Raw genomic sequence first — 12,560 nt, 5'->3', positions numbered from 1 at the left:
TGGATTGTAATTTTTTGAATTCAAGTCTAATTATATAAATCATCCGCCTCAACCCAAAAAAAAAAAAAATCAAGCCCAACTCGAATCCCTAAAGCCTAATTGGTTGGGTCAAATACGATGTAGGCAATTGAACATTCCAAAATGAATTCAGGGTCAAATAATATTTCAAACATGCAATTGGCTTGACCCACATAACATGTTTAATAAACAGATAAAATTTGATTAAACAGGTCTTAAATAATTTAAACAATCGCAACCTGATTCTAAACCTGAATTTGACTTATTTAGTAAACAGCTTCAATCTAAATGACCTGTTTATGTGAACCAGCTGGTTTCAACTTGAGCCGAACAACTCAAGTTGAAGCCCTGAACCTAAAACCAATAAACATAATTATAGGCCCTCATTGATTAAATCACTCAATTTACTGTATCTAAATATGATCCTTACAACATAATCGAACAAAATTTTATTAAAGATTTGATGGGCCCCTTTCACTAGGGAAAGAGGCCGCCCCAAAAATTAGCGTATGCTGCTTAGAGTGGCGGGCGCACGGTATTCTTTAGTAAAAGGCGAAAGAATAGTTCGCTCTGCGCCCACCACGCAGCTGCGTGAGTTTGAAAAGGAGAAATCGCCACATTATAATGGCTCGGAGCATCCGGAAGCTTTTGCGCTAACCGATGTGGGACTAAAACATGCATCGGAATCTCCGTAATTTGATCCGGAGTTTAGCCCCCGGTTCAAACGACACACGTCATGGACTCAGTTGTGAAATTGGGCATAGCTTAGCAACATCAAACCACTTAACACAAATTAACTTATCGTGTCAAGCCCAAAATAAACCATTACGTGCTAACTTCATGCCAATGGATTTCGTTTTTTCAGTGAAATTTTTAAGCTAACTAAGTGTGATAGATGAAGAAGTTTTAAGAAAGACAAACCGTAGACCAATGAGCCCTTTATATCTAGCTTTTTGATGGTAAAAAAATAATTGCGCAGGCTGTCATGACCTACAGATTACTTCTAAAGGGTTGGTTAAGGTATATTTGATTGCAAGAGAAAGTGCATGAAAAAAAAAATCTTCTTAAAAAAATCTGATTTTTTTGATTGTTTCTTTTAGCACAAAAGTACAAATTAGAAAGTTTGTATCTAATTTTCCAAAAAAATCTTTCAGATTTCAAGAAAAATCTTGTTTCCTTCTTCCTTCCTTGCAGCCAAACATATCAATGGAGAAAGGTCCAAAAGCACTTGATTGGTGCATTGATTTCTTTTGCATGGCTGGCATGGACACTCAAGACCAACAAACAGGTGTTTGAAACCTGACTTTTGATCCATTATGGATTTGTAAACTTGGATTGCAGCTGCTAGATCTGGTTAGAAACACCAATTGAGTAGATGTTGACTCTTGGAAAAAAAAAAAACGACCAAGGTTGGCGGAACAGTCTCGACTCCCGAACCATTCGGTTTGGGGTGTCTCAAGCGGGATGGTTCCGGCAAAGAATCCGAAACGCCACATCAGAGGAGGAGAAGGAGAAGAAAAGAGAGCGAGCGGGGGAGGGAGGGAGGCCAGCGAAAGGTGGCGGAGGCTGGCGCTGGTGCGGACGAAGGAGACGGTGGCTGAATTTTTAAGTGAAGTTGGTAAATCGTAAATTTTTTTATGGTTGCACTCCTGTATCGAATGAAACAGAAGTTCGGCCATGGCCTCCGTCGCCCGCACCTCTGCCGGCGCCCTTCGTCGGCCTCCCTTCCTCTCCCTTTTTCTCCCTCCCCCACTCGCTTTCTCTCTTTTTCTCTCTCCCACAGTTTTTTATGTCGATATAGGCCCGATACAGTACGACGCAGGCCCGTAGCGACTTATGTCGCCGGATAGCCCGTACGATGCCCGGTACCGACACAGCAAACTCTGGTTCTGATCATATGTGGTACCTTCTAGAATTAATGACTTTCTCTCAACTGCATACTCCTGCTGCTATTGGCAGGGATCCTCATCTTTCCTCTTGGTTCTACAAATTTAGAGAACTATGTGACATTTAACAAAAATGATCAAAGGGTTTTCTAAATGATGAAGCTCGTAGTTGTTGTAAGGTTTTCACAATAATCCAAATTAATTAATTTCTAATATATGTTGCTGGGGAAATAAGCTCCAGGTATCTAAGAACATATATCGTTTTGTGAAGAAGGAAAGAATAGTTTGCTCCAGTCACCTCCGACAAATTTCCGGAAATGTCTTTAGAACCACCATATTCTAGGAAGTCTACTAATAATAATAATAATAATATAATTTTTAGTTGTAAATTTTATTAATTATAGATTAACTAATGGTAGGGGAGAGTCATGGCTTAAAAACTATAGGATCCATCAAGACCTCTCGATTGACCAAAAGTAATTATAGAGTGTCTTTCTTATTTATTTTACATATTTGTCCCCGAGTTCCCTAATTTTGGAACTTTATTTTACTAATTATGAATATTTATCTCTTGGATGGCATTTTCAAAGGTTAATTGGATTAAGAAAACAATGTGGATTTTGACATGGTAAAAGACTCTAAGGGCTATATTTTCATGTGAGGATCTATAGGGCACGCATTTAGTCACTTATCACTATATTTTTATGTGAGGATCCATTGGCACATATATTTAGTTCCATATGAGCTCTGCACTGAGTAGATCTCGAGCTTTGCGCTGAGTAAATTTTGAGTACTTATACCAGGTCAAGGAGCCCAAATAACATCATCTGGCCAGTTTTTTTGGATAAGGTCATGAATTATTAATTATAAATAGCATTTAGAATAAATCTGGCCTATCATCCTGTGTAAACTAAGAAATATTGCAGCAATGGTTTATCTGGATTGACTAAGAGCTGATTACGGTATTTGTGACTAAAAAAAATAACACCTTCGACTAATCTTTTTAGATGAAATTCTAAATTGTTATATTTGATATTAATTGTATTTGCTAAGTGTTAGACAAGATTGCGTTTGAGAAGGGCTCTCATGCTAGACTTGGCATTTTGCAAGTAACCTCAACCTAACTTAAGTTTTTTTGATTATATATCTCCATAATATATATTTATGATGATTATTATAAGATACTTTGAAAATTGAGGGAGAGTTGATGCCTCTAATTCTCTCATGAAAAGGTAGAATAGTATTTCAAGATCTTAATGTAAAAACATCTCGAAGTCTATTTCCTAGCTGCAGCATCCAGAGCAAACATGGCACCGTGGCATTTCTCAAGATGGTAAGGAAATACAAGTTTCAAATCTCTGTTTTTAATTTGGTCAACCTTGATTCGATGTAGTTTGACTGCATTATAAGTGCTAAAAATGGTATTCTGCATAAGACGCAGTTCTCAAATTCGCTTAGTTCTTCTTAGGTTCATGCACACCTAACTCGGTATACAAGTCCCATTGCAAGAACCTACCTGATGTGGCCTAGTAGTTCTCCTGTAAGAAGGATTTTCCAGATTGAATGACACCTAGTCTTGGACCCTTTTTTTTCTCCCTCATCCAAACCCAAAGTTCTAACTGCTATTTTATCACTCTAACTACATCTTCATAATGAAATTTGAGGGACTTTTCATTCTCTTTATTTGGAGACAAGAAAAATAATAGAAAACAACACAATATCTGGTCATGAAAATTGGACAGAATAAATAGTATATTTCGAAGTTTATGCAGGCAACATTCAAAATTTGTTACCGAATAAATGTTGCTTGTTAAGTTCACATCCTATTATCTTCAGCACTGCATCGAAAACTTCCATGAGTATAAATACAGCCAAAACCCAGTTTTCCCAGGTTTCTTGCACATATACTCCTGGCATGGCATGCTTGACGAGAAGGGAGCAGGAAAAAATCTGTTGTAGATAATAAAGAAAGGCACTTGTTGCATTAGATTATCCCAAATCAGCTCACTTATCCGGTTTCGGCAATTCTGAAGCCCTGCATTCCTTGCACTCCAGCGGAGGTGGGGGCACCATACCGTCGGAGAGACTTACTTTAAATGTATGATGACTCCCGTTGTCTGAAGGGACATCAAGGAGGGCCTCCATGATTAGTATGTCCCACTCATTGTGTCGCAAAAATGAAAACCAAGTGTCCTCTGCAGCACAAAGAGGAGAGAAAATGATCAATATAAACGAAGAAATTAATATTTGTAGCATCTCAGTTGAGCTTCTTTTAGTATTTATAATGAATTTTTTTCATTCAAAGTTGGGCTTTTCCTTGAAATGTGACAACCAACAAGCACACTGACAATGTTCTCCCTTACAATACTAATAATGTTCCTCATTATAAATATTCACTATTTTCCCCATTGTTTGAATGATTTTCTTGACTATTTCAACAAATCACTCTTTTCACTCAAGAAACAAATGCTTTGTTAAATGACCAAATAGCTTGCATGATCATTATTGACGCGTCGCAGACAAGTTTATCAGTAGCACCACTAACCAATCAAATCATCTGCACAACACCCATCATCATCATCAAGTAAAGGTTACCCCCGTCATCGACAAAAGTAGCCATACTACAATTTGATCAAAGAACACCACAGCATTATAGACCTCTTCCCAGTTGTGAATTTCTCATCAGTTAAATCAAAATTCTGACAACTTATCAAACACTTAGTAACATCGAGAAAGCTCCCTTTTTTGGTGAAGAAAAAAACTCTTTAATGTATAGCAAGAAGTTTACCCGTTGATGAGAACTTTGCTTGAACCTTTACAGACCTCACCATATCAAGAAATTAATGGTTTCACATTCTAGGAACGCCGTATCATGAAGTGCAATACAACATTACCTTAGACTGTGCATTACTGAGATGCAATCTAAGGTCTACAGATCCAGTTTGTTCTACTTGCTTGAAGACTAAATGCTGTGACTTTAATTATTTAACTAAGGTTGGCATCAACTCGTGAGGTTAGCCTACTCTGTGATAATAGATTTCATTATATTTATACTCCATCTTTTATTAAACTGCACCTGCTATTTCGCTTAAGTTAGCTGCCATGTCATTTAAGTCATCATGGGACAGAAATGTGATAACTGATTGAGGAGAGACCTACATCATATAGACAAAATGACCTTAACTTACTAAATACAACTCTAGAAACAAACCAAAGGGAGAAAATGGAAGGCTAAAATCAGTCAGAATCTAACCAGAAGTAATCTATTTCTCATTATAAAGGGCGCATCATAAGATAAATAAAGAGTAAACTATATTAGTTCACTTAAATAGGAAAAACTCCACTCCACTGAGTAGGCAACTGATGATCTCTGAAAAATATCTTCTTGACAACTTAGCAGCTTAGCCTTGTCCATCTGTGTTTCCTAGCAAGATGCCGATCTCTCCATTTGGCCAGTTTACACTCGCAAATACCTCGCTGTACTTGTCTCACAAATCACATCCTCATTCTTCTCCTTTAACAGTCATGATATGTTTAATTCTCAATTCTAGTGGTTTATGCTTTTCCCTTTTTTTCCTTTGCTCTCCTTAATCAAGTTCACTCAGTGTTGATGGTTTTAGCTGGTTTCAGAAAAAATGACTAAAATTAAACAAGGTTTTGACCACCTCAACTGAAAGAGACTGGTGGGATAGACTTTACAAATATCTGAGTAATTGGTGTCACGTATGGGTAATTTTTCCATCTCCGTAAGTATATTTGGATAATTAGTGTCGTTTTCTTTGTCTGATTAAAAAAGGGTGAGCTTGCGTATTGCGATAAATCTACTCTCCAAAAAGCATGAAATTTGGGGCTTTCAAGTTAAATTAAATGGAACTATTTGGATATTAGTTCCTGAAAATATAGGAGAAAGGGAAGAAAGTTTCAACCTCTCCTCTAAATTCATGTTTATAATACTAAAATGTAAGCAAGTCCAAGGATTGAGGACTCTTTCTATGTTGGCAGTACAGTACTAGACTGGAAAGAGACAGGGCTTGGGATGCATCCAGGACCCCAAGTCTCTCTAGATCAGGTTGTCCCCATTCGTCTCGGCTAGGACAAACTGGAACCGCTATATCTTGACATTGGGAAAGCCTGGTATACCGGAATACTATTTGTTTATTTTTTTTTATTTCTTCATTTTCGTTCTTGTCTTTAATGGTTGTTTAGGATTGACCTGAGACCATCCTAATATTCCACCGATCTAGCCCAAATCAAACAGGCCCTGATACCAGCACGTAAATCCTTGAGAAATATCTTATCTGTATTATGTGAAATCCCTAACTTTAAAGAACATATTCTGCAAGAACTCGGAAAATAAAATTTTCTACTATTAATTTCAACATTGTTTGTTAACATTGAAAAAATGGATTCCTTGCATTTCAATCTGCAAATGTCAATAGGCAATACCTACTAAAACATAGATGGTTAAATGCTTTATAAGATCAAAATGATAGCTATATTAATTTTGCATTCAAAAAAAGGAACTAGGAATTTCTTATATCCATAACTTAAACTTGTATATTGGTTCTTGGTATGACGGTATCAAACTCTCAATTTTTTCATGATTTACATACCATATCCAAGGGTTGTGGCTTCTCTGTTGCGTGCATGGCCTTCCCTCCATATCATGCATAAACGATTGCTCCATGCACTAGCACTCACGTACTACATTAGTGCCTCTGTAGGCCACTGGCCAGTATGCGATGTCCCTATTGATGTGGCACATAGGCCTTGTGAGCGGATTAATCATGGTCCATGCAACAAGGATACTACATGCACATATATTTCGCAGTCATATCCAAGAGGCTCACTACACTTTCGTGAACAAACGCATATGTATTTGCTAAGTTGTTATCAAACATTGAATTATGTGAAATATGATCATTTTTAACATTTTATCTTTGAATTCTCTAATTTTTTGGATAAAGATTTTTGAATTCTTTTATATTTTGATGGGTTTAGCTCTAAATTGCCAAAACCACAAACAGGAGGTCCCAAACAATATGCTATAGCTACACTCGAAAAAATGTTTTATTCTATGTTTTCTAACTTGGTTTCCTTAATTTTTTCCTCATCTTTTTCTCTCAGTGATATACTCACAAGTCACAATACGATATACTCTTTGATTATTATTTTTTAACCGATATTTAAGTAACTAGAGTCAAAATGCTAAAACTCATCATATGCAGTTAAAGTGAAACCAAGTTGTCAGACCCTCACAAGTCACAATGCTCAATAAATAAGATGATAGGATCTACATTATGCACTTAAAAATATATCGAGCAAAAAAATAAATAAAAACTAGTATCAGTAATTCTTTGAGAGCGCAAAATGATAGTGATCATTGTCTTCTTCAATGCATATATCGATCCTACAAGTTACCATAATTGTATATTATATCTTCTTTTATCTTTTATTAGAATATTCATTCTCCACCATTAATTTGCTTTATTGAACTCAGACCACATCAAATTCCTTAAAATGGAAAGGGCAGGCTAGAAAGCCGAGAAGTTGGAGCACTTCAAGATTATGCATATAAATACCCACTGAAGAGCAATGTAATGCAGAAATTATAAAGAGACTCAGCAAACTGACAGCTAAGCAATACTTCAGCAGTTGAAAACCATCACCAACTCCAACCAATTATAACAAGTCTGCCCTAAAAAAACTCGAAGATTTTAATGCAAATTAGTCTTTTCAATAAACAAAGCTTTGTAGAATCCTGAGAGCTAAAGTCCCTCCTAATTTTTCACCTTCTCCACTTTTGTTCCTGAGCACCTGCTAATCAGAAATTACAGACCAACCAAGGGTACTAAGCATGTAAGATTTACTCAGCTGCTAGTGTGTTTACAGGTTCCTAGAGCCCTTTGAAGACTGCTCCTTGAATCCAACACTGTAGTTTTGTCTTGCTATACACCAACTTGTAGGTGTCTTCCTATATACCTTTCTTATGCAAAATCCTTAAAAATGTAGGCAAACAACCTTATATATTCCTTTTTGTTTAGTGCAGATGTGTAAACAATATTAGCAAGATAAAAATGCATTTATTCCTACATTATTGTCAAAGGATATAAAAGATACTGTAAAGAACGAATATTCTCATAGACAATTTATGTCTCAGAGTTTCGTACTCAGCTGTCTTTCTGCAAGATAGATAGATTATGAACAATAATTTAAATTTCAAAGGAGATACTCCCTTAAAAAATTTCATCAGTCCAGCATGCTTCTCATGTCACAGACGAGCTGCATATGAATTATGAAATACTATTTAATGGCGAATTTATTTTTAAAGGAAGTTGTAAGAATCTGCTACTGCAGAAGAATATGATGCTCAAAAACATATTCACATTTTACAATATACATTATAAAAAACTCCTTGAGTTCAATGAATGCAGATACCAGAAGAGGCAAAATCAACATGAAATTCAAGACCAGCATTTATTGCAGATCAAATGCAGAAAGGCATAAAAAGTCATGTGGGAGAAGTTGAAGAAGCCAATATCATAAAATATGATATATTATCAGATGGTAAGGAGCAAACCTCCAGAACGAACAGCCTTCAGCTGGAAAATGCCGGTTCCTTGCGGCCCGGACACAGGAAATGTGCAAGATACAGTATGCCTTCTGTGACCGACTGCAAGAGTAGCATCATACCAGGGACCTCTTACAATTGGCTCACCAAGAGCTTCTACAATTTTTTGATTCTGACTTGCCTTTTCAATTGCCTTGCTGAAAGCAGCACAAACAAAAAGATTGATAATGGCATGAATAATTTGTATTCCAACAGGCAATAGTTACACCTTAAATCAAAACTTATGCTCATAAGAAGAATCAGAACATTACACGTGTAAAAATAAGAAAGGCAAGCTATAAAGAGACAGCAAATGATGAACACGTAGCAACAAGCTATAAAATGGAAGAACCCATATATATGCATACATTATATGAAAAAAAGTTTCTAATAGCAATAGTCCTATACTCCTATTAGATCAGTGAGTATCCAAGATATGCTTAATGCTGGTAATTGGAAAATATGATGGGCAGTATCAATGTTGAGAACACCATTTTGTTGTAATGCCATCTGTAGATCAGTGTGCATCCGATATATGCTAAAATGCTGGGAATTGGTAAAAAAGATGGGCAGTATCAAGGTTGAGAACAGCCTTGCTGTAATGCCACCATACTCAAGTATTCTCATTGTCAAAGAATTTCAAAATTAAAACTCACTGAATTTTAAATTCCTCTTCCTTTGTTTATGCTAATGCTAGTTCAGATCTCAATCTTCAATATTTGTTGAATTGTTCCCTTACGCTGGTCAAATTTTTGGAATGGACAATTGGATCAAGCAAACTCCATTTTACACCTATACCAAGCGATTGATCTAACAAAACATGCTATTTGTAAGGATATTTTATTCACTTAGACCTCTATCAGCGGAATCTAATCGTAATAAAAGAAAGGCCGTGCAGACATGGCATCAAGACCACAGCGCTCATCCATTATGTACTTCTAGTTTCTCTCTTTATCCCTTCAAAGGACAATTACCATAAGCGAGGAAGATTAAAGCCTCCAAGGGTTTCTTCCATAGTTTCACTATGTGAAGATTAGAATCTGAAGGAAGAGAAGCATCAGATCTAAATCAGTCATGTCCATCATGATCTGGATCAAAATATTGCATCTTAAATACAATCTAAAGATGCTTCTACCATCTACCTAACAAGAGTTAGATAAAACTCTCTAGCCACGAATCGACAGCAACCTTCTGGACTGCAGCAACCAACATGGCTGACCACAACTGCTGTGTGTGAAGTATGTCAGGAATACCTCTATGATTGACTCATGTGAAAAAAGGTGCATTATGATGCATATTATAGTACTTTGCTTGTTGGTCAGCTGCAGAATTGATATCCAAACTCCCATTTGCAGGTTCCTTTTAGTTTTATTTTTATTAACTGTGAAATCTGGTTATTCAGTGTTGGGTGCCAAATCCATGTATATAATTATTATCATGCTGGTTTTGATAACTGAGATCGTTACTCGCTCCATCTACTGCTGATTTTACTGTCACCTATAGTGCAGCTTCTATAATTTGTTCCTTAAGATTAACATCTATATGAAACCTTGAGTTCTTCCAGTTCATCTAAAACTTCTCAAGGCCAGCCCAACCTTGTAAAAGTGCACAGTTGGATTGAATGAAGTTAAAATGCATAACAAAGCAAGGAAGTTTCTTGATCTATAGACCAGCCTTTAAGTAGCATGGAAGCTGAAATTGACCACCAATTTACTTGGGTTGATATCTGGTCAAGAATGGGTTGCAAAACATTCTCTATCTTTGTGGATCATAACTTTTATCCCAGAACGCGCTTTGTTTGATGGGTTAGGGCTTATCAGCTGGTATTACAGACTGCTGACTAGTGCCTGCTTCAATGTTTGTTTTGCATATAATGTTGCTGAGTGTCAAACTCATCTCTGTGTGATTCTATAATCCAACAATGAGCCAACAATGTTGTGTGGTAAAGTTGGGCAACATGGAGGACCCAAACAAAAAAGATAAATATAGTAAACATGATAATATTGAGAAGGACATCTTGTAAAACATGGATAGAGTGAGAAACAAGTCCACTTGAGGTGGTGTAACAGTCACATCATAATGATAAACTAATGAAGAATCATTAAGATGGTACTACCCCATGCAATGAAGATCCAAAGGAACCCAAGTAAAAAGGTGCTCAAATCAGTTCTAGGTCTAGAAATAAGAGAAAAATATCTATTTGGCAGATAATTTCGAAAAGCTTATATCGACATCAGAAGTAGCCCGTTATAGGACAGCAAATAAAGGAAGACTCTTTTCTACAAGTTTGTGGTGCAAAGAAGAGGGAGTATCTGATGCTAAACAGTAATTTAGCTATAGATACAAATTAAACACCTGAGCCAGTCCACTGTGATGTCAATGTCTGTAATTATGTTGAACCATAAGTGCATAATGAGAAACTGGCATGACAACTAAACAACAAACAACTCTACAGGGGTAAACTAATATTGGGGAGAAAGTAGGAAAGTCCACAGAAAGGTTCTCAGTCTACAACACCACAACATACTGCAAAGAATCCTTTCTACAGTTATGTTGGATGCGTCGAAGACGCAGGCTTACTGATTAAATTACCAACAACAAATATAATTGCCAATAAAATATCCAGTAACGCGAGAAGATTGTTGCACATGTCTCCATGTATAGGAGAATATGGGATAAAAAGGGTTGCACCATCATGTGGGGTTGGAAGATTGGTAACTGATGTCCTTTTTATTTCTTGATAAAATACACTAAAAACATGTTTTTATGAGGGTTCTTGAACTACAAACATGTCCAATGATGCATATTCATGTTGATGGACAAGAAGGTCAAAAGAAAATTGGAGAGGACAGGGTGGTGCACGAGGTCGCTGACAATTAGCAGTCATAAAAAAAAAAAAATTAAGAGAAACTGTAGATGAATAAGCAACATCATTCATATTCAGTTCCATAAATTGTACTTTGTTAGATTTCACATTGCACAACATTGGAAAGAAATTTTTTACAGGTAAGAGATGGTGTCCTTTCTTTATACCCATGAATGATCTTTAAGCTTAAAAAAAAAAAAAAGCTTAGTAATAACGGGAAGCTTCTTTGGCTCGAAGTACATAAGAAAGAAGAGCATCGTGAAACCTACTCTAATATAAGGCTAGATTAAAAATAATTACTGATGAATGCCAAGGATGCAGAAACAATTACTAAGACAAATAATGGCTTACAGGATAAAGATGGGGTGGCCTGGGAAACCGCTGATCATTAAGTTAACGTATTGCCGGAGATAATATGACAAAGAGATGGTCAAACTAAACCCAAAATCTCAGAAATAGAAAACTTCTGTTTAAGGCGTCATACCGTCTTCACAATCTCTCTACTCGCTCCACACCCGCTTCCTGTGCACTTTTCAGTATAATTTTTTCTAATGCCACCATGCTATACCAATAAAATCATCCCCTTCATTGCTTAAATCCTTAGCCAAACGAGATCATCATCATGGAGCAATTAGGTTTCACTTGTATCCCTTCTTGCAATTCAGAAACAAACTTACCTCTCTGAAACAGTATCAATTGATCTATAATCATCACAACGCAAGGTTAAAGGTCGATAAATTAAAGCCAAAGGAAAAGAGCGAATTTGGACCTACAGGGAGAGAGAGAGAGAGAGAGATTAAGTAGTAGTACCTGGTGCAGCCATGGAAGATGGCCAGGTCGTTGAGGGTGCTGAGAGCGACGCCTCCGGTGAGGCTGATCAAAACGATGGGGACGGCCCGGCGAGCAAAGGAGCTCTGTTTCTTGCCACCCGTACCCGCCACCTCCGCCGCGTCCGTGGAGATCGAGAAGAGGCCTCCGCCGGAAGAAGAAGCCTTCTTACGAAGGAGAGAAGGGAGCGACGCCAGCCTTCTCCCCCACATCTCCCTCGCTCGCTCCCGCCGCCGCCTTCGTGGGATTTTTCAGCTTTGAATCGTGAACAAGAAAAGCGCGTGGGTTCGATTTGGCCCTTGACATCGGCGGTGTCGGTTGATGGCTTCCTGTTGAACCGGTCTTGGCTTGG

General features: G+C 37.2%; 1 protein-coding gene and 1 non-coding gene across 2 annotated transcripts; both read right to left on the bottom strand.

Annotated features, from left to right (window-relative positions):
- Positions 1-486: 486 nt before the first annotated feature.
- LOC113462126 (U5 spliceosomal RNA) lies at positions 487-607 on the bottom strand. The gene has a single exon (XR_003384334.4). It is a non-coding gene; the product is annotated as a U5 spliceosomal RNA (small nuclear RNA).
- Positions 608-3,607: 3,000 nt separating this feature from the next.
- On the bottom strand, positions 3,608-12,486 carry LOC103717947 (cytochrome oxidase complex assembly protein). The gene is made up of 3 exons (XM_039119586.3): positions 12,191-12,486; positions 8,485-8,672; positions 3,608-4,099 (listed from the first exon to the last, which is right to left on the bottom strand). The coding sequence occupies exons 1-3, from the start codon at positions 12,418-12,420 to the stop codon at positions 3,909-3,911; spliced, it is 609 nt and encodes a 202-aa protein (XP_038975514.2). The 5' UTR covers positions 12,421-12,486; the 3' UTR covers positions 3,608-3,908.
- Between the last annotated feature and the right edge of the window lie 74 nt (positions 12,487-12,560).

This window comes from Phoenix dactylifera, chromosome 6 (assembly GCF_051530095.1).
Source record: "Phoenix dactylifera cultivar Ajwa chromosome 6, Ajwa_hap1_PhDact_Kaust_v1.1, whole genome shotgun sequence".
Lineage (NCBI taxonomy): Eukaryota > Viridiplantae > Streptophyta > Magnoliopsida > Arecales > Arecaceae > Phoenix > Phoenix dactylifera.
This window is presented reverse-complemented; position numbering and strand designations above follow the sequence as displayed.